Source organism: Xenopus tropicalis, chromosome 1, assembly GCF_000004195.4.
Source record: "Xenopus tropicalis strain Nigerian chromosome 1, UCB_Xtro_10.0, whole genome shotgun sequence".
Lineage (NCBI taxonomy): Eukaryota > Metazoa > Chordata > Amphibia > Anura > Pipidae > Xenopus > Xenopus tropicalis.
In genome coordinates, this window is record NC_030677.2 from 99,146,202 (window position 1) to 99,169,367 (window position 23,166).

Sequence of the window (23,166 nt, forward strand, 5' to 3'; positions counted from 1 at the left end):
CAAGTAGCAGGTGTCTAAATTCATTTAATGTAAAATAAGAATGAACTTGCATTAAAATTAGAGATATAGGTAGTGTGACATACTGACTGCCTGTACACATAATTTTTGGGGGAATTAGCAATGGTAGGCAGGCATGCAGATGATCTGGAGCATAAGAGACAGGGAAAAAACTTCTTCAGGCAAAAACACTGGTTTATTTAGGGCCAATTCATCCCAACATAAACATAAGTCCGTTCACAAACGGTTCAGGATTATTTTTTGTCCCTTCTTCAGGGCTCTCACCCTCCAGGGTTACTTACACACTCTGGAACCTTTACAGGGTTTCTCACTGTCCCCAGTGACTTTCACACGTCCACAGTGACTCACACTCGTGAACACTCGGGCTTCTCCTTAAGCCTTGCTGACTCCTCTCAGCACTCCTCCGCCTGGTAACGACTCCCTCTGCTCCTCGCAGTGGCAGGAGGCACCCCCAGCTCCTCTGGGAGTTCCTGACACAGACAGGCAGCCTTCCTGCCCTGTGCCCTGCTTTGAGAGTTACCTTCTGAGTCAAGAATCAACCTCCTGCTCAACCCCCTGTGTAATCACACAGCCCCTTTATTTGCTGCTCATCTGCAGCCTAATGAGGCAGCTCCCTACAGCTGGCCAACTGAAAATACTAAGTGGAGTACGGAATGGAGGGTCTTTCCTGCTCTCGCTCCATTCACTCCTATTAATTTTCCTAAGCCAGTAACATAAAACACAGCATCACCTGCTGCAAAACCAGGCATTTTACCTGGTGCTACTTGTATTCCACCTTCAACACTGGCGGAAAACACACCAAATAATGATCTTTTCCATTGCATCTCTCACAGTAGTTATTAACACTTGCAACCTTTCTGTGTTTTAACCTCTCTGATAATTGCCTATTCCACAAGAGCATAAGTCCCAAAATGCAGTGCCTCTACCAGGGTGTCGGGTGGCTCTAGGTGTAATGTCCCAAAATGCCAAGGGCTGAAACCAGTGACTTAAAAAAAAGCAGAACACCAATGGCACTATTGATGCTGTTAAGCCAATGTAAATTGTTTTATTAGCTCACAAAGCAGTGGCATAATTTCCAGCCTATACAGGGCCCTTTGTCAATTCCACAAGAGCATGTCACGGTGTATTACAACTCAAAAGGGTTATGACCTCCATAAATGTGACAATATTTCTTCATCTACTGTGTTTCTGGTGGAGCAATGTGCACTGATTCACTAAAAAGTTGCATTTTTTTTACCAATAGTAAAAGTTACAAAAACAAATTATACATAGTGAATAGTTTATTAATACAAGTATGGCACTTGTTATCCGGAATGCCCAGGATCTGGGGGGTTTTTTGGGTAAGGGATTATTAGCCCATATTGTTACAAAAACAAATTATACATAGTGAATAGTTTATTAATACAAGTATGGCACTTGTTATCCGGAATGCCCAGGATCTGGGGGTTTTTTTGGGTAAGGGATTATTCTACTAAAAAATAATCGAAACATTAATTTAACCCAATAGGATTGTTTCACCTTCGTTAACAATTAATTATATCTTACTTGGGAACAAGTACAAGGTACTGTTTTATTACAGGTATGGGATCCCTTATCCGGAAACCTATTATCCAGAAAGCTCCGAATTACGGAAAGCCCATCTCCCAAAGACTCAATTTTAATCAAATAATATGGAATTTTAAAACTGATTTTCTTTTTTGACTGTAATAATAAAACAGTACCTTGTAATTGATCCCAACTAAGATATAATTACTCCTTATTGGATGCAAAACAACTCTTTGGGGTTTAATTAATGTTTTATTGATTTTTTTAGTAGACTTAAGGTATGGAGATCCAAATTACAGAAAGATCCCTTATCCGGAATACCCTTGGTCCCGAGCATTTTGAATAATGGGTCCTATACCTGTATTACAAAAAAAGTCATTTTTTTAAAATTAGAATTATTTGCTTATAATGGAGACTAAGGGAGATGGCGTCCATAATTCTGAACTTTCCACATAACAGCTTTCCGGATAACAGATCCCATGCCAGTAGAAGTATAGTAGTAGTAGTAGTAGTAGTATCATTTCAATGTTTTTGTTTTTAGCTCTTGGAGCAAAATGGTGGTTATGGGAATACTGTAGTAGTAGTAGAATCATTTCAATGTTTTTGTCTTTAGCTCTTGGAGCAAAATGGTGGTTATGGGAATACTGTGATACAAAGGTCATCTTCTGGTGCTCCACAGAACTCCAAGCCTCTAGCACATCCTGGTATGTATTATAGTGTCTAGCTAATGACCTTTAAACTTACATTGTGACACTGGCAGCTCCAACTCGGCAGAATAAAATAATATGCTGACACATAAACCTTTACTTGCAGAATTCAAGTAAATTCAAGATAAATTTAAATCAGTGTTTTTCCAACTGTGTGGGTAGCCATAATAATGAATCACATTTGCAAATGGTATATAACCGTAGTTGACTTACTTGTTACACATGATTACAACACAAATAGAAAGCTCTTCTGACATACTGGACTGTATTGCTGGATTGGTTATTTACACAGATAAAAGGTACAAAACTAGGGAATTTTACCCCATTTATTGAAAGCGAAGCTCAATGCTTCATTGGTAGAAACCATTCTGCCTCCCTAAAACATTGGATATCAGCCTTTGCGATAAAATCTTCTTATTGTACATGCTCTCTTTTGTTCTGGTACACCAGATTTCTTTAGTGTACCGGTGTGTCCTTATGGCATACTTCAGGGCAAGGCATTTTTCCCTCTAATTTCTTCTTGGCTATGTGTGCAAATATCTGTGCACTTTAACAGTGTGCATACTTTAAAAACTGGCATGTGCAGTACAAAATTGTGTTTTCTCTCACAATTCTTTGTGCACATCAAAATTTATTGTGTGCACTGGTCTCAAAATATGTGTGCACAAGCCTACAGCTTAGCGGAAACATTGGGTGTATAACTGCATATGTGAGCAGTTGCAAGCTGAAATCCACTTCATGTGCCTGATGCAGTGGCTCCGGGCGCAGGCACATCAATAAGCTTTTTGAAGCATAGGATGGATTCTCGCCCAGGAGTATTATGTGTTTTTTTTTTTCGTTTTTTTTTTAAAATAGAGATAATAGCTCTATATAAACTAACCCCCACCACTTTGTTGTGGCTTACAGATTATCGGGAATCCATAATGCAAATAATATATCTGTGCACCTGTAATTTTATAAATGTCCTTTAAAGTCAAAAAACGGCTAAAATCGTTGTATTTTTTATTAAATTTCAATAAAATGAAATTATGTTTAACACAAGTCTTAAAGGAGAAAGAAAGTCATTTTACTGCCAATAGATTAGCCACGTTAGAGCAACCTAGAATGCTATATTTTTTCTGCAGAAAGCTTTACCATACCTGAGTAAAGAGCCCTAGAAGCTCCCTCCATTTGATTGCAGCTGCCATTTTAGCTTGGTCTCTGTAGCTTCCTGCTGCAGTTCTAGCCGTTGGTAGCTTAGATCACACATTCTGATGGGAGAGAGCAAATTCTTATGAATTCTTATGGGAGAGGGAGCTGAAGAGGTGAAGAGAAGAGGACTGATCAAACTCAGGCCCCGGTAATGAAGGATTTTTCAGAGAAAGGAAGTCTGATACCGAAGTACATGTGTACACAAAAAAAGACAAGGCATCCTGTGTTTCTTTTGATAGTATCTAGGTATGTTACATTTTTTTATTTATATGATCTTTTTCTTCTGTTTATTTAGGCCTTACACTTACTGATGATGATCAGACATCTGGGGGATTCTTTGACATCCTGAAAGGAGGAACTGAACGAATCTTAAGTAACATTAAAGATACATCGTCAAAAGTTATCCAATCTGTGACCAAGTATGAGACATTGTACAATTATGCATAACATTGTAACTTACATTTCCTTCAATGTGATAACTCTTGGAATGAAAGCTGAGGTTGCAATCATCATATAAACAGGTCATCATCTTTGATAATGACCTCCTATCTCCTTAAAGAGGACCTGTCACCATAAGAAATAAACCCAAATTGTTTTCTGTTGTGTTTCTCAAGTAAAATAAAATTTACATACACTATAAAAATTATTTTAATCTTATTTTCTTTAGCCTTGGAATTCACAATTGTGACAGTCGCCATTTTGTGGACACTGTTATTAAGGAAAGCTTTGTATCTTGCCAAAATCTTGTTTCTTTGCCTGTATGGGGGGACCTGATGCCCATACCTATGCACTGGTTACAAAATTAGATGGTAAGGAGGGAGAGGGAATGTGAGGAGTGCAGCAACATCTAAGAAGTTCTGAATTCAAAGTGAAAGTAAGTGTCTGCCCCACCTCTATGCCTTAGGCATAGAGGCGGGGCAGGCAATATATGATTTACAGCTGGGATTTTTAAATGCTTTTATAATGGGTATGGATGTTTTAATAAAAAAATAAGTTTGGGTTTCATGTTTAATTTGAAAAGGACTGTTATTATACAGCTTTTTATGCCTGGGTGACAGGTCCACTTTAACAGCTTCACAATTTATTATGGTGTGTTACAGCAAATGAAACACATTCACTGTAACATGAGATTACAAGAGGCAAACCCTTATTTCATTTATTGAATGAATAACAATTTTCACAATACTTGTCCAAGTGTTTAATTCCTTTTAAACACATACAAATATTAACATTTGCTGTCTCCAATTGGGTTTTGTATTGAACATTTAAAACTGTTAGTGGCAACTTCTTGTCAATAAAACACTGCTTTCTGTTGCTTCCTGTCAGTATTTACTTGCCCTTCTTTATTTTTCAGTTATGCAAAAGGAGATTTGGATTTATCATACATAACATCAAGGATTGCTGGTATGTGTAATTTTAATACTTTTTAGTTTAAATATTGGAGGGTTAATTTTCCTGATTGTTTTTCTTTTTTTTTTTCAGTTATGTCATTTCCAGCAGAAGGTGTGGAATCTGCCATTAAAAATAATATTGAGGATGTTCGCCTGTTTCTGGACTCAAAACATCCAGGACATTATGCTGTCTATAACCTGTGTTTAAGAAAATATAGGCCTTCAAAGTTTCATAACAGGGTCAGTGTACTTTTTCTGAAAGCTGATTTTAACTAAAAAATGTAACCTACTTTTAGATTTGTTTCGTTTTCTTTCGTATCAATGCATTATTGTTTAGGAATGCACCAAATCCACTATTTTGTGATTCACCCGAATCCATCATGAAATATTTGGTGGAATTCTGATCCAAATCCATAAGGGTTAACTAGAACAGCCCATGCAACAACTTCCGTGTTCATGTGATGATAAGTCATATGATTTTAAGGATTCAGGATCCAGGCACTTGGATTCGGGCGAATCCTGCTGAAAAAGGCTGAATCCCAAACCAAATACTGGATTCTGTGCATTGTGTGCTTCTGATAAACTTTATTTATTTATATGGCACATATACCTCCACATTTTATCTATATGTTGGATATAAATGTATATATATTTTAGTTGATAAGTTTCTCTTTTTGAAAACTAAGGGGCAGATTTATCAGCATTCAAATTAGACTTTTTACAACAGTTTGAGATTTTTTTTGTTAATTTCTGTATATTGATAATGTAAATGTCTAGGTTTCAGAATGTGGCTGGGCTGGAAGACGTGCTCCAAATCTTATGAACCTTTACAGCATTTGCAAAAATATGCATTTGTGGTTGAAACAAGATCCGAAGAACGTCTGCATTGTTCACTGCACAGTAAGTTAACTAGCAAGCACATTTCATTACACTGTAATTGACATTGCTAGAAATGGGCAAGTAGGCAAGTCACTAGTCATTTATTAAAGGGGCTCTTACCTAACTTGTTTAATTTTACTTTTCCTCTTTTGTCCTGTATAGAAAATAACACGTAATGATTTAACTCATTTTTTACTAAATAATCCTATTTCCATAGTTATGGTGTGTCTGGAGTTGTACAATATATCGAGACATCCTAAATACCATAATCAATTAACCTAGTCTAGTGGGATGCTACCGAAAGTATCATCAACAAATTATAGATGTAGGCATGCAGTAGCCACTACTGTTTGGTATCCAAATGATAAGCCTGTGGGCTGTACAGAAAGATACTGTAAGAGTGACCATATCCATCTTTTAGGCCGGAAATCTGAGCAATCAAACTGATGGAAGATAAGAGGAGCTTTGGCTGCTTTTTACTTTCTCACTTGCCCATACACCATCACCATCAGCAGATAAAATTTTCCAATATGCCCAAGGAACAAATCAACTGATTTATAAATGCTTACCGGATACCCTAGGCCGGTGCTTCAGTTCCCTTAAAGTGGACCTGTCACCCAGACATAAAAAGCTGTATAATAAAAGCCCTTTTCAAATTAAACATGAAACCCAAAATAATTTTTTTATTACCACATCCATACCCATTATAAAAGCATTTTAAAATCCCAGCTGTCAATCATATAACGCCTGCCCCGCCTCTATGCCTTAGGCATAGAGGTGGGGCAGACAGTTACTTTCACTTTCAATTCAGAACTTCTTAGATGTTGCTGCCCTCCTCACATTCCCCCTCCCTCCGTACCATGTAATTGTGGAACCAGTGCATGGATATGGGTATCAGGTCCCCCCACACTGGCACTAAAACAAGATTTTGGCAGGATACAATGCCTGCTTTGATAACAGTGTCCACAAAATGGCCCCTGCCTGCTTGTTGCAATTGTGAATTCCAAGGCTGAAGAAAATAAGATTAAAATAATTTATATAGTGTAAGTGAAGTTTATTTTGCTTGCCAAACACAATAGAAAACAATTTGAAATTATTTCTTAAGGTGACAGGTCCGCTTTAAAACTGCACTGCCCTGGGACATGAGCACATGCACAGTTGAATGAAAAAGCTGACCGTTCCCATCTAAATTCAGCTTTTTACTCTACCGCGCATGCAAGTGCCCTGACCGGACGAAGAAGAGATGTAAGATGCCACTATGAACTTCTAGCAAAATACCCTGGGCCAGTGTAGTTTTTAGAAAATAGGAGCACAAGCCCCGGGGTAGCAGATAAGTGATTATACTAACTTAGGGGTGCCTAACATTTTGGCACCCCCCAGTGATTAAACCTTTTACTTGTTTTTTTTTTTTTTTTTTTTTATAAAGATATCAGTCAAGTTGATCACCCAACACACACTTTTAAAGCAGTGCATGTTTATTTTTTTTAAAGGATGGAAGAGCCGCATCAGCAGTTGTGTTGTGTTCCTTTCTTTGTTTCTGCCGTCTGTTTACCACTGCTGAAGCTGCAGTTTATATGTTCAGCATGAAACGGTGCCCGCCAGGTATATGGCCTTCTCACAAAAGGTATTGCAGTTGTTCTTATTTAAAGATGCGCATATCCTCTTTTCATTGGTAATGTTCAGGTTGATATTGATGCATTGTGCTGTTCAGGTTTATATTGATGCATAAGTCACAGAAAATTTAGTGAAAGCAACTTGCTAAAGAAAAAATATTGTTATCTCTGATAATTTGTTTATCAGTTAATTGTGTTACCTGTCACTGCTCATTTGGGATGGATTTTCCATTTTGAGGCATAAATCTGCCCCATGTGTGCAGTGACGTTTGAATTTCATTTATGATGCTGCTTACAGACACAGGATGGTTCTTTGCAGTTATGGCATACTTGGATATTTGGTGGTGCATCAATTTTTTTTCACCTGGAAATGTGGATGGTTTTTTCAGTCTGTATTACATACATTTTTCTTGTTCCAGGTATATAGAGTACATGTGTGACATGATGGCAGAGGAGCCAATCATTCCCCACAGCAAGCCTATCCTTATTAGGGCTATAACCATGACACCAGTACCTCTGTTCAGCAAACAACGCAATGGTTGCAGACCATTTTGTGAAGTTTATGTGGGGGATGAGAGAGTAGCAACAACATCTCAAGAGTATGATAAAATGAGGTAAGTAGAAACTACAACTTTTAGTTAAATACTTAATACCACTTTAACTTTACAAAACCTCCACATTGGGTGCTGCAGTGTTATTCAGTTTTCTCTTTTGGATCTGACAGCTTTACAATATTTCCTAGGCTGCACACAAAAGAACATATTTTCACAAACTCTCTTCATAAACTTTACTGATCATTTACACTGACTACTGACAGAGAGTTTACTGAAGTGGTGAGTCTCAAGTTCTTTAAAAAAAATGACAGCACTGCCTGTATGGAGTTGGTGTGCATCCATGTATTTGCGGTTTCCTCTGGTTGCCCCAGTTTCCTTGAACAATCCAATATTTTACTGAGTGTTTGATTGAAGTCTGTTTTTTTGTGTTTGTGTGTGTTTTGTATACATCAAGGTTAATACCATTTACTTAACCCAGAAATATTTCTTTTGAAACAGTTATGGGGCCCAGGTCTCTATAAATCTATATCAGTTTAAACAGGCACACAGTGTTTCATACAAATAAAGCTGTTTTGTGAAAATTATATTCTTATAGTATGTGCTCTCGGGCTTGGGTGAGGCACTGTGCTTTCACACAAAGCATGGGCACACACACACATGCTAAGTTATAGCAGCCAATGAATAAACAGAGCTGTGTCTTTTTACTCCCACACTTCTTGCTGTTACAGTTAAAACTTGTATTATTTCCTGTCAGTGATGGAGCATCATAAAATGCTGGCTTAAAATGTTCTGATGTATGCCAGTTTAATATAATTCTTACATTTACATAGGACACTTATGGGCAGATTCATCAAAGTACGAGTTCGAATCCCGAAATGGGTAAAATTCGTATTAGCTACGATAATAACCTTTAATAATAAAACCTTTCTGACTTTGATCCTTTTGTGCATGTTTTTGGAAGCCTTCCATAGGACTCAATGGCACTCTGCAGCTCCAACCTGGCCCAAGGAAAGTCATGATAACGAAGCTTGAATGAATCCAAAACTTTTGTACGATTTTGTTGCGTAAATTTTGAAGCACAGTATGAAAGTGGCGCAACTTAGCAAAAAGAAAATTCACGAAAATACGCACAGTACGAAAACTTGGAAAAAATACAATTTTTTTTGTATTCGGATTCATTCGTACTTTAATGAATATGCCCCTTAGTATAATAGAAATGATCTGTTGGTTAAATTCACTTGGGATTTTTATGCTAATTACTATGCTCTTTTTAATGTTGTATTCAGAGACTTTAGAAATGAAGATGGCAAAGCTGAAATTCCTTTAAATGTTACTGTGCAAGGGGATGTCCTGATTGTTATCTATCATGCACGGTCTACACTTGGCGGCAGATTGCAAGCAAAGGTATTTTGTTATTGCTGTTTATCTGAATAGGTGCTAAGTATGTTGACAGGACAGTGGGAAATTGAAAGATGAAGATTTCTGATTGCTGCAGGGCAGTGCCCTATTAAAAATGTACAAAAACGCCATAGAGAAGATCAGGAAAAGGGAAAATTAAAGTAATTGTCACCAGAGCTTACAGAACCCCCCTGTGCCAAGTTTACAGACGGGTCCTGCTGTAGGGGATAGTAATGCGTTATTCTAGTGGGGAACTTTGTAATTTTGTAACTGTGATAAATACCATATACATTTAAAATGCAGAGAAGTTGTTGCATCATAGCCTTCTCCTACTTTGACCTTTTTTTCCTGCTCTCCCTTCTGCTCCTGCTCAGCCATACTCTGCTACTGCCAACTTGTGGGAGTGGGAAAACTCTCTGGAAGGGTCTCATAAAGACCTTATAGCAGCCAAGTCGCTGCCTCCCAAGTTATCAGTGGCAGCCAATTACAGTACTTTCCAAGGGCGTTACTTTTTGGCATAAATAGTAAACATAGTTTATTGCAATAACTGAGCAGTATTTGTAGTTAAAGTGTATATTATGATTTATTATGATTACTGACCTCAGTGATGATAATGACAATGAAATTAAATAGACATACAACTCAGTGACTATAGAATAAAATAATATACAAAATTCAGTTACAGCTACTATATGGTTTATTTAAAGGAGAAGGAAAGGATAATAAAGAGTTAATCTCGTGATGCAGGCATACCTTAAGTTCTCTCAATAGTGCCCTTAAGTCTTCCCAGGAAAAAAAATGCTGAGACCTGTAAAGAAAATTCCCATAATATCTCGCTCCTGGACCAAGACCGGTGTACATGCGCAGTTAGGCTAATGCCACACGAGGCGTAGAGCGGATATTTTCAGCAAGCATAAAAAGCGCTTGCTGAAAATTCCGCCCTACGCCTCCTACATGTGCCTGCACCGGAATGAATGAGATACACTAGAGAGAATGCAAAACTCTTGCCGAAAATATCCGCCCTACGCCTCGTGTGGCATTAGCCTAAGTAAGACTATGAGGAAGCTTCCTGCTGATTGGCTCAGATCACACATTCCTAAGGGGGGGAGTGAGTTCTTAGCATTCTTGAGGGAGTGGGGAGCCGGAGAGAGCAGAGAGGAGACAGCTGCACGTCTCTGGCATAGGAAAACTAAGACAACAAATCTTTTGACAGAGAACTCAGTGCAGTGTTTCTGTGAGTGCTTATGGCTGTATTTACATAGACCTTTGTGATAAAGATTACTTAGTTTTTACCTTTCCTTCTCCTTTAATGCACAAGTGTTTTCAAAGATAGTGGGATTTACAATAGCTTGTTACATTTTATTCCAGAGCTGACCTTTCTGATCTGATTGGCTTTTGGTTGGTATGGGTTTTGTTCCTGCACGCTAAAGCCACATACAGATTTATCATAAATTTTGTTTTATGCTTTTAGATGACCTCAATGAAAATGTTCCAGATTCAGTTCCATACAGGGTTTGTGCCACGAAATGCTACAACAGTAAAGTTTGCAAAGTATGTACTTATGTGATTTAACTGCTTGGATGCTCTATAAAGTTTAATTTTTTTTCAAATACAAGTATGGAATTCATTATTCAAAAAGTTTTTTTTCTGTAGTTTAAATCTCCATACCTTTTAGGTCTACTAAAAAATATTTGGGAAAAAAAATAGAACTCTTTTGCCACCAGTATGCAGCTTACCATCAAGTACAAGCTACTGTTTTATTACATCAGAAAAAAAAAATAATTGTAAAAATATTGAATTGTTTTCTTAAAATTTGCCCAAGGTGAGATTGCCTTCCCATAATTCTGAGCTTTCAGGATATTGGGTTTCCAGATAAGAGATGCCATACCTGTTACAAACTGGAGAACTGAGGAACAAAAAAGTGAACAGTTTAGAAACCACACATAATAAATATGTGCATAAGACTTGCATTACTTTCAGTAAACCTTACTCCATCCTCCGTGATAAGCTATCTATTACCAGGCCATAGTAGTATGCCTGACAGGTCCAGGAACTCCTGGAACACAAGTTTAATGTGTTGGGTAGTTGGGCCAAGTTGTAAAGCAGAGCTAAGAGGTAGTTGTAGTGGTACTGCCAGAATATCTGTTATTGAAAGGAGTGTGTCAGTATAATTAGAATTACTTAAAGCTAATCAACCAGTTATTTATATTTATTGTTAATTTTCCACTTCTGCCATAGATGATAAAAAGTGAATCCATTTTTGTATCTCAGAAGAATTTGCACAGAAATTAAAATGTCTTTTAAATCAAAATAAAATGTCTATACTAATACCTTATTACATTTAGGTATGATCTAGATGCTTGTGACATCCAAGAAAAATATCCTGATCTTTTCCAAGTAAACCTAGAGGTTGAGGTTTCTTCCCGTGATAAACAAGCAACCAGCAGCCCTCCATGGGAGAATATAAACACAAAGCGTTTAAATCCCAAGATCCTTTTTTCCAGCAGAGAGGAACAACAGGAAATGCTGTCTAAATTTGGTAGGCATTTCATTCTGGTAACATATGGTATTGGCATGGTTCTGATTTTATAGATCTCAGAAGAACTATCCAGCTTTGATTTCTTTCTTCAGTAAAAATCTACAATTTCACGTTTGAAGAGTTTATTACCACGACCTTAAGAAAATCTATATATCTACATTACATCAATCTATCATCTATATCTACATTATCAATTAAATGCATTTTATATTTTTGTAATATAGGCAAACCTGAACTACCCAGGCAACCAGGATCAACAGCACAATATGAAGGAGACATAAACATAGAGAAACCTTCCCCAGACCTGTCAGACTCTGAAACACTCCAGAAAAATAACTTTTTTCAAACACTCGACTGGCAAGGTGCTTTTATTTATTTATTTTTTAAATAACCCACACAGGTGAACTCAAGATTGCTTATACATTATTTTATTTAGAATAAAATTCAACTGAAGGCACAGTGAGAAGGACAAAAAAAGAAAACTAAATGAGGAAACTGGGACATTAAACAAGAGAACTTTTTTAAAGTGTTGATGGCTTTAAAGAACCAGAACACCAAAATATTTTAATAATTAATATTTTAATAATGAATCCACCTCTAAACCGCTGTAATAAGTTTACTACTCCATGGATTTTTTTTTTAACAGCTTCACATAAATGGGTAGAATATGTAATGGTTCTCCATTACACTACTACTTCCAGTTCTGTGCACGGATGAATTCAGTTTGACTGTCGCCCCAATAACTCGGCAGCTGTAAAGCATTTTGCAAGAGGTGAAGCTAAGGGAAAGTAAGCCTTGCTTCTTACAACAGTTTAGGGGGTATTCATTAGTAAAATACTGTGGTGTTACTGGTAATGAAGCTGTAGAAGGAATCCTTATGGTGTGTGGGCAACTACACTACTAATACCTTTTAAGCACCTCAGGATAGGCACTCTCCAGAGAAGTTGGACTTGAAGTACTCTAAGAGAGGAAAAGTAGAGCTCTGAATTAAAAGAATTGCTTTGAAATAATGCAGCAGATTAGGTAGACCTGATCTAGGGCCACACTCTTTGGCTCTGGTAGCCCACCTAAGGAAACTTAAAACGAAATTGTGGTGTGATATTTGCTATTCTAGGTATTCTTGGGGCTATGACAGATAAATGTATAATTAGTATTATCAATAAGTACATTATAAACCATCAACTTATTCTGCAGCGTTTGCATCTAACATACTAATGTAATCTAGAAACAAAGTCTGAAAACGTCTAGTTCTGGAATATGATTTCAACCTCATTGTGCCAATGTGCCCCAAAAGATGTGGGAAGCAAATAAGGATCTCACTGATAAAGTTTAATATATTTCCTAAAAGTTCTTAATAAGAAACTGCTTCTGTCTGACACTTAGGTTCTAGGGTACATGAGAAAGATGGAGGTTAAATTAGAATTTATCTGATCCTTACAACATTGATTAGTTCAGGCACCTTCTATAGACTCTCTTTTCACACCCCTCTATCAAGACCACTGTTTTCTGCTCCCCATTCTGTTTTAATATTTCTGGTCAGTCTGGTTTGACTTGGACAAGATTATGTAGACTACAACTGTTACAGGTTGATATCTCCTTATTACTTCACCTATCCTATTTTGGGGCAAGAAGAACATCAGGTAGTAAAAATAACTTTCACTAAATCTAATGCTGTAAATATTTCAAAGCTTTAAAAGGAAACAACATTTTTTATCACTGGGGGAGGGGGGGGGCAAATGTTTGGCACCCCCAGTTATTATAATTGTTGACCTAATACCCCAGGCATCAGCCCAGGGTATTCCTGTAGAAGTTTGTCACCATCTTTTTCAGCTTCTTCTGTCTTCTCATTCTGGTCCAGCCAGGTACATGCGCAGTATAGTGAAAGCCAAGCAAAGGCTAATGCCCCAGTGGCAGATTAGTTCCCCGCGATAAATCTCTGCTACCGTGGTCATCTAATCTCCACGAAAGCCCTATCCATCTGTAACAGTGAGAATCACTGATGCATCGCTTCATTTCTCCAATATCACACTGCTTTCATCTTTCTATTACCTCAATGAAGCCCTTCTTCAAAGCTTTATTACATTTAATTTACAGCAGTAGGCTTTTAGTTGCACGTTTGGTTGCACTTTTTACACAACTGTGAAGAAATACATGAGGCCTCCCTATGACAGAAGGTGTGAAAAAATACCGCAAGTTGGCTATGTATATATTTATTGCTGTATTTTGGTCTGGTGCCGCTCCAGGCACCAGACCTTAGTGCATCCAATCAGCACATACACAGTATGAAAAATTACGTAATGCGCATTCATGGAATTGATGTAATTTGCATGTCTATTACATTGCTTTCGTCTGCTGTAGGCCAACCAAGCACCCCCTACCCCTCACCACCCCCCTTCTCTATTGCCAGATTTAGTTGGGAAGCATCCAGCAGTGGCGGGGGTAATTAATTTTTAGGAAAAATGTTATTTACTACATAGGGACCTGTGGGCTGCCCCTGCCAAAAATGGGCAAGTCCCTTGCATTACCAGTAGTGACATAAGCACATGAAACTGTATTGTGTAAGCTATTCTGGATTGGTTTAGGCAAACTGTTCTAATTGTTATTTTCAGATCAATCGGGAGTAAGAAATGCTCAGATTGGTGACCAAGAAAATGTGGCTAAGGAGGATTATGAAAATGAATACTTAAGTGATTCGAAAAGTGAGGCATCTGATGAAGAATTTTACTCATTTCCTCAAGGAAACAGGGGAATAAGATGTGAAGAAAATGGGCCTGCTGTCGGGACAGATGATTCAGTAGCCAGAGAGGTACTGTTTGAGGCCAATAAGGATACTCAGTCTACAGAACAGGGACCTCCTGTTGAAGAGGAAGTTGATTTACTTGGACTTAATCCAGCAACAAATAAAGTAGACACTAATACCGTGCCCTCCGAAATAAAGAATTCCTCCAGTAACATAGCATTATTAGACGATCTTTTTTCAGATAGCTTGTCTGGCACTGCTGACAATGTAAAAACAGACTTTATAGGACATGACTTGCTAGGAAATAGAGGTGACTTCTACTTCATTGGACCTCCTCAAACCTCTGTAGAATCATCAAGCAACTCATTTGACATTCCATTTTCTTCTTCTGGTATGTATGGGGTTTTTTTTTAACATAAATACAATCCGAAAACTGTTAAATACTTTTATACCTGTCTCTTCCCACTCCTTGCAATATTACGTGGGCTTTTTTCCTCCCTCACTTTATCCATATATCTACCTGTTTGTAACAGAAAATATATATCTACATGAAGAATGACCAGAATGTAAGACCAAGACAGAGTTCCATTTATGGCTCTTCATACAGCCCCTTTGGACAATTCTGTTTCTTTTCAAACTGGAATAGGAAGGATACGTTTATGCATGTGTCACTATTATAAAAAGGCAATGGAATACACACATAAATACTAGCATTGTAAAAGATGAACTTACTTTTACTTGATCTATTTTATTTAATGTGGTCAAATACATAAGCAAGCTGTGCCATCCTTTTGTATACGGTATGTTTATTTTAGGCACATATGGTTTAATTTGACTGAGCTCAATAGTTAGGACATTATGGAGAATATATTTAGACTATCAACTATTCAGTATTTTCCTGTACACCTCCATTGAAATATGAGAAAGTAAGTTGTTTTTTTTTTTGTTTTTGTTTTTAATTCTTTAGATCCTTTTGACCCATTTGCAATGTCTACGTCAGAAAATAAATCAAGTGGCCCTGATCTTTTCGAAGGACTTGTCAGCCCAAACTCTGCATCAACTCCAAATGTATATCCTTCAGTACAAAGTGCAGCACCTCCTACCTCAAATATTGATTTCCTAAACTTGGGTAAGATTAAGTTCATAAAATGTTAAATATGCTTTTTGTGGCAGTGTAGCTATTTTCCAAAAATATTTTTTTGTTGTAAAGAACTGTAAATAAATAAATGGGGGTTTTTGTTTTTTTTTTAAAGAAATTGTATATTGAAACTAGTGGTACATACATACACAGGTAATAAAGTATGAAGATGTTGTGCGTTCTTTACATGGAACATTCTTTACTACCATAACATTGATAGTAGGTGCATTATTCCTTGCACATAATACACCAACCAAATGGTTTGTTAGAAAAATACTTGTCTTGCCTATGCAATATCTTGGTTTTCGCTCAGTAGCTTTAAAGCCTACTTATAAGAAATTATCTTTTTAAATAAAAAGTAGCCTCAATATCCTTGTTTGTCCTGTTTAGCTCAGGAAATAACAAAAACTGTTTTTTTTTTTTTTGTGGTTAAAACATTGGTAAAGTATGTTAATCAGAAACCCCATTCACTGAACCCATGTTGAACAAGAGGATAAACTGCCCCTTTAACTAGCCTTCTTATCCATTGGTTAATAGCTCTCCTCTCGAATCCTGCACTGAAATCCATTTTTCTGATTATTTTTTTTTTACGATTTGACATGAGTCTGGACATTTTCTTACTTTCCCAAGTGCTCTCAGTTGTATGACATTTGCTCTGATAAACTCCAGTCTCTCTTTAGTGATGTCAGCCCTCCTTTATCTCACCCCCCCCAAGCAGCATTAACAGAGCAATGGGCAAGTAACAAGATAATGGCTCTATGACACATCTCCTAATGTCTGCCTTAGGAACTCCATGTTTGTGCTGCTGTCCCTGCTCTGCTGTCTTACTTTATGACAAATTAAAATGATTGGGTACTAGACATTTAGTATTTTTAGAGTTTCTCAATGTTAAAAATGTTGTTCTATGTATGTAGTATTTAGAATATTGCTAAATCTGTACATACCCTTATTTTAGATAATCTACCAACACGTCAATCAAAAATAGTTTCTTCTGCAAGCAATCCAGATCTATTAGGTGGTTGGTCTTCTTGGGAAGAAACATCTAAGAGCAGCAATGTTTTTCTTCCCAAACTTAATAAACCAGCTTTTGAAGGTATGCTCTTGTTTATCTTAATCTTGAACACTTTCTAATTATGGAAGACTAAATTGCTGTTTATGTTCAAACTTTTCTTTGAGCTTTTGTCTAGGTAGGTGTTGTGCAATAAGCCTTTTCTTGGGAAATTCTGGAAATGTTTTTTTTTTTTAAATGTTTAGAAACATCCTGAAGTTAAAATTCTTCTAGCTCTAAAACAAAGCTACGTAGGTTTCAAAAAAAGCCTGTTACTGCTTCCCACTATAAAAAGGAGGAAAAGCTGGGCAGCAGGACAGAAAAAAATCAGACTGATCTACAGCTTCCATAACACTTGCAGATCAGCATATGGTGGCAGCCAGTAAATAAAACAACCCTAACTATAAGATAAAGTTTTGCTTGTTAAAAAAAAATCTGTTTTAATTTGTTAGGTCCTGCATATTCTTCTACCAGTCACTTAAGTACATCTTCAAGTTCATCTTTCAGCCAGACAAAGTCTTCAGGTTTTGACCCTTTTGCTGATCTTGATAATCTCAGTTCATCCCTGCAAGGTAAATATGACAATTTTAAAGGGGTCCTATACCAACAAAAATGATTTGGCAAAGAAAATGGAATTCTAAATAGGGGTTCACCGAATCTAGGATTTGGTTCTGGATTTAGCCAAGATTCTGCCTTTTTCAGCAGGATTCGGGAGAATCCATGCCTCTGGCCAAACTGAATCCGAATCCTTAAAATCACGTGACTTTTTGTCACTTAAAAACAGTTGAAAATGTTCACCACACAAAAAGCACGTGGTTTTCTTTAACCCTTGCTTATCCTAATTTTTATATGCACATTCGGATTCGGTTTGGTATTTGGACAGAAATTTTAGGATTTGGGGTTCGGCCAGATCCTAAAATAATGGATTCAGCGCATCCCCTAATTCTAAGCAAAGCAGCTGTTCAATACACATTGATTTCAAATATTTTTAAGTAATTGCAGTTGAATGCAATGTGTGTCAACGTTGTGACTCCTGAAACAGTGTAGCAGGAGTCGGGTCTCATGTAGGATCTTTTAATCAGATGTCTTGCCGTATTGTTTCAGTGGTCAGAACCAGGAGTGCAAACAGTCGAACAGACTACTTTTAGCAATGGTTACATTCAAAAATAATTGTAAAATGACTGAAATTATTTAATGCATATTGGAAAGTTGATTAGAATTACATTTTTCACTATGCCACTTACAGTGAAGTTCCATTTCTTGGCTTACATTTTATATGCTTCTCTGCATATATTCACAATGTTTTTATTAATTTTAGGCTCCTCAACACAATTCCCTTCTCAATCCACTGAAAAATCTGCACAGAAAGTCAGTAATTCATGGCAGTCTGTAAAACAACCAGCTAAACCACAGACTGGTGGTAATCCATGGCAATCACAGGCTAAGCCTGCTACACAGTCAAAACCTAACTACACTGCAAACTTTAGTGTGATCGGAGGGAGAGAAGAAAGAGGTATCAGAGCTCCAGGTTTTGGTAAATATTCTTAGCTACGATCTCTATTTTCTATTTTTTTGTGCAGATTGGAAGAAGGCCTTTCTGTAATTTTACGGCTTTTTGGATAAGAAGTTTCCAGAGAAGGGGTCGCATGCCTGTACTTGGTTTGGCAAGGGCCTAGGTTTATTAGCCCTTTTCCCATTTATGGCCAGTTAATGAATGGACTCTTGTACAGTACACCCTCTTTAGTCCTGTTAAGAGAGGTACCCATGGATCTTGCCCACTCCCTGTCCATCACCGCTGGCATTGCTTTTTGTGTTTTCTGGTAAAGTTGATGTGACCAGTTGGTGCTTGAGAAGAAACTAATTTTGTTTTCTTTAGAAATTATTTTGTTAAAATTATTTGTATTAGATTTTGATGAACTCTGAGTAGGTGAACAGGTGAAATTTTGTAGCCCTGGGCAGTCACTTAAAGTCTAATCATTTGTGTGGCTTTAGCTGATCTTCAATTAAAAGCTATATGCTAATAAAAATATGTGCCTTTATGCAAACACCTTTAAGTGTGGCATAAAACATGCATTTTGGAGTTTTCATTTGTTTTTTCTTTTTTGTTTCAATTAAGGACTAAAGCCAAAAGTTTCTGAAAGTGATTTTGGGGATTTGTTATCCAATCATGGGTTTTCAGCAAAAACAGATAGGGGAGGGCCAAAAACCATTGCAGAAATGAGAAGACACGAGCTGACAAAGGACACAGATCCTCTGAAATTAAAGGTAAGAATGTGATACATAACTGTCTACATAATGCCATAAGTTAAAATGTTGCCTGCTCATGCCAGTACAGTTATTTCTAAGTTTTTAGTTACGAAGTAGTTACATTTGAAAAACATTGTTACCTAAGTAAATCCACCTAAGTTGTAGCTGTATAACAAGAAGGTTAAAAAAAAAAAAATGAAACTGTTTTTAGTTTTCCTCAGAAGGAGTAAACATGCTTTCATGATTTTAAAAGAATAATTGCACCAGACCCTGGATCAATATTTTATAAGAGGTATTTAGTACCTGTATCAGAAACCTTGCTGCACTGGTGAATTTATTAAGCCAGGGATTCCACTGACAGGAACAAAATTTCAGGGGGTTCTACTAACAAAGGGAGAATCAGCTGTATAAAGAAGGCATTATAGTGATTACAGCGCTGCTGAATATGTTGGCGCTTTGGAATATGTTGCTGCTTTATAAATAAATGTTAATAATAATAAAAAGTTTAATAGTAACTTGTAACAGGTCTGTATGCATCTTAGTAGGAAACTGACCCACCTAAGTTACGCCTGCTTGTTATCAAGACATAAGCAGAGACTTGCTCATCTTTTCCTCTTGCTGGCATTTCAGACCTCATGAACACGGTATTACAATACCCATGTTTGCCCATGTCTAGTGACCCATAGCATTTAATCAGATAATTGTTTTTAAACAGCTGACCAGTACTACTATCTGCTGATAGGTTGCTATATGTTACTAGACCCGTAGCAGCCTTTGTGCTTTTCATTACAATACCTCCAAAGAGGAAATCCAAAAAGGTGTTCAGCACAACTGTCGAGAGAGTGGTAAGAAGGCACAATCCATTTCTTGTTTGCTGCCTTGCAGCACATATGTAGGAGATGATTATAGTATACAAATGGTGCTAAGTTTGCTTCTACCAGCTCCTAATACAAAGTAGTAATTTTGTCTTTTCTCTTGTGATTAAACGTTAATGTACAGTACATTTTACCACATACTTAATGGACCCCTTTAATTCTATATATCTCAATATTGTATTATAGCTTGCCTTTATCTGTTACTTACAGATTTTTTTTCTATAGATTTTAGATTGGATTGAAGGCAAAGAAAGAAATATAAGGGCACTGATATCCACACTTCACACTGTTTTATGGGAAGGGGAATCTAAATGGAAACCTGTCAACATGGCTGAATTAGTCACTCCTGATCAAGTAAAGAAATATTACCGGAAAGCAGTGCTTGTGGTCCATCCAGACAAGGTAAGAGTTATGTTTACAAGAGCTGTAAAGATTGTTGCTTACATTTTAGGTTTAAAGGAACAGTAACACTAAAAAATTAAAGAGCTTTAAAGTAATAAAAATATAATGCACTGTTGCCCTGCACTGGTAAAACTGGTGTGTTTGCTACAGTAACACTACTATAATTTATATAATAAGCTGCTGTGTAGCCACAGGGGCAGCCATTCAAGCTGGAAAAAAGGAGAAAAGGCACAGGTTACATAGCAGATAACAGATACGTTCTGTAGAATACAATAGTGTTTTATCTGTTATCTGCTATGTGCCTGTGACTTTTCTCCTTTGAATGGCTGCCCCCATGGCTACATAGCAGCTTATTTATATAAATTATAGTAGACTTTCTGAAGTAAACACACAACTTTTACCAGTGCAGGGCAGCAGCACATTATATTTTAGTTACTTTTATACACTTTCATTTTTTGGTGTTACTGTTCCTTTAATACCTTGAATGTATGGCTCTATAGTTTTTAATGATGTGTGCTAATAAACCATTGGTTCTGGATCCATAGTTGCCCATAGAGTGAGGGTTAGGTTAAAACCTCTGATTTTTGTTTTAAGGCAAATCTGTCTTTTAGGTGGTTGAAAACTCACTTCCAGTATGTTTACACATCTGAAGAAAAAAAAAAAAATAATTTCTGGCTCCAACATAGCTATCATATGAATCCCTGCATGCTACTGTATTACATGTATTAATACCAGTAACTTTATTCGTTGTGGTTTGTGTTAAAAGAAGGCAACCAAACTCTGCTCAAATTGTGTGAAAGTTCTGCCAATCTAGTGTCATTCATAAGGCAGATTTATAATCTACTAGTACATCTATAGCTGGTGACCAGTAGATCAGAGAATCAACATTATCCACAAGCAATTTACCTTTCTGGGTTCTTCCTATGAAGATAGTCTGGGAGAAGGTGCTCTTGTGTTTTCTGGGATAGTCTTCCCCCATGAGAGTCTTCCCCTTATCATACAGGACAGTATCTTGCCTAGTTAAGATAGTAATATTTACAAATCCGTGCAAGTATCGGTACATCTTTACATTGATTGCTCTTTATAGTGAGCGCCATACATCACTTAGCACATAGTTTGTTTGATGCTTGGTCTTAATTTTTTATCATACCAATACAACTTTATAGTTGTTAAACCAATTTTATGTCATTGTTAATATATACATATTTATAGTGTTTGCTTTTGTTTCCCATAGGGAATATTAGCACTGTAATAAAAAAAATATAATAAAGCATATTTCTGGCTGTATGCCATTATGATTGATGGAATTACCTGTATAATAAAATGCTGATGCAAAAAAAAAATTCCAAACCAGTTACTTTTTGTTTCCCCTTTAGGCTACTGGGCAGCCCTATGAACAATATGCCAAAATGATCTTCATGGAACTAAATGATGCCTGGTCAGAATTTGAAAATCAAGGATCAAGATCCCTTTTTTAGAAACATGGCACATATAAGATTTGCGTCTTCTTTGGTGTAACTGACTGTTAGTCTATCATCATATAAGTACACCTCCAACCTAAACCTGTTGCGTAAAGCAAAAAAAAACAAAACTATTTTGGAAATTCTTTTTCTTCAACAGCAACTGACATAGATTTACTGATCACTGCATTCCAGACCATGTGTTTAAGGCATTCTCTACCAAGCTGAATGTTAAATTCCCTTCCAGCAAACTGCGTAGTGCATGTTACTTCTCAGGAGCTATGCTTACAAGCACAAAATAGCTGCTTATTTGTTCTGATACAGAACTTTTGAAACATAGGTATTCTGTCCTTATGAAATCTGATCTGCCATGTAAAGCAAAGAAAAATATTAAGACAGTCTATGTTTGCAGCTCTGTGGTGCACCCTAGAAAATACTATGAGGGATGTAAACAGGAATATGTATATATGGCAATGTAATGCAGTTCTTTGGAAATAAAAGGCACTCTGTCTTAATGATAAATTTACACCCTATTTTATTATTATTTTTTTTTTTTGCTTTTGTATGAATAATTTCTCTGAGAGAAATGTATTCCTCACTAGCAGGCCAAAACATTCAGTGCCACCCCAAGCCCTATTTACCGTACTTATTTGTGGACTTGCAGTTCCAAATCAGCCTAGGCATGTTTGCCAAACAGAATTTGCCTTGCCTTTCCTCCAGAATCTCTCAACTGACCAGCAACTTTGAATAAAATCTGGAAGATTTAAAGCTGCTAAAGCTGATTTTTTTTTTTTTTAATTGTTTTGTTTTTTGCCCCTTTGGCCTATTTACAACCTTATGGCAAAGCCTTCTACCAGCCAGCTACCGAAAGAATCAGGAAGCAAGTAGTGTTGGATGTTTGCTTTGCATAAAGTCATGGCAGATTTAGAGCTGTCAGTAAGAGATTTAAAGGGAAGATAGGTGGGACATTCGCTGTTAGACTGATGCTGGGACCAATAGTCCCATAATTCATTACAGCCCATCAGTTTTCCCAAGTAATCAGCACACTTTTCCCTATACATTTGCATTCTAGTCAGACTGAAAAGTCACAAAAAACACATACATCACATAGAAAGTTTATATATCTGCTTAGTTGATTGAGCTAATGTTAATTGTTACATTACCCTTTGACCCCACATCATAGATGGTAGCTTGCAAATCTTCCAAATGGGCAAGACAAAGCACACTTATTCTGTGCTGCGCTTAACACATGCCCTCAGATACTGAAAGGAAAGAGGATCGGTGAGACAGATAGATGGATCGGTGAGACAGATGTCTTACAAATAGATGTATCTTACAGCAACCTAGGGCTGCAATCCATTCTGTCAGCATGGTATACCATTAAAATTGGAAACTTAAACACTAATATCCCTGTACTAAAA

The 23,166-nt window shown here is 36.9% G+C and overlaps 1 protein-coding gene across 1 annotated transcript in view; it reads left to right on the forward strand.

The window, feature by feature from the left end:
- Nucleotides 1-21,871, forward strand: part of gak (cyclin G associated kinase) — a 39,709-nt gene extending 17,838 nt beyond the window's left edge. The window contains 19 exon segments of the mRNA NM_001016350.3: nucleotides 2,177-2,267; nucleotides 3,757-3,880; nucleotides 4,816-4,865; nucleotides 4,944-5,092; nucleotides 5,630-5,752; nucleotides 7,222-7,355; nucleotides 7,764-7,958; nucleotides 9,185-9,302; nucleotides 10,768-10,847; nucleotides 11,642-11,835; nucleotides 12,060-12,197; nucleotides 14,445-14,966; nucleotides 15,543-15,704; nucleotides 16,669-16,806; nucleotides 17,214-17,333; nucleotides 18,080-18,295; nucleotides 18,878-19,026; nucleotides 20,109-20,285; nucleotides 21,662-21,871. Coding sequence (NP_001016350.2) covers nucleotides 2,177-2,267; nucleotides 3,757-3,880; nucleotides 4,816-4,865; nucleotides 4,944-5,092; nucleotides 5,630-5,752; nucleotides 7,222-7,355; nucleotides 7,764-7,958; nucleotides 9,185-9,302; nucleotides 10,768-10,847; nucleotides 11,642-11,835; nucleotides 12,060-12,197; nucleotides 14,445-14,966; nucleotides 15,543-15,704; nucleotides 16,669-16,806; nucleotides 17,214-17,333; nucleotides 18,080-18,295; nucleotides 18,878-19,026; nucleotides 20,109-20,285; nucleotides 21,662-21,763 — 2,982 coding nt within the window. The 3' untranslated portion in view covers nucleotides 21,764-21,871.
- Nucleotides 21,872-23,166: the final 1,295 nt, after the last annotated feature.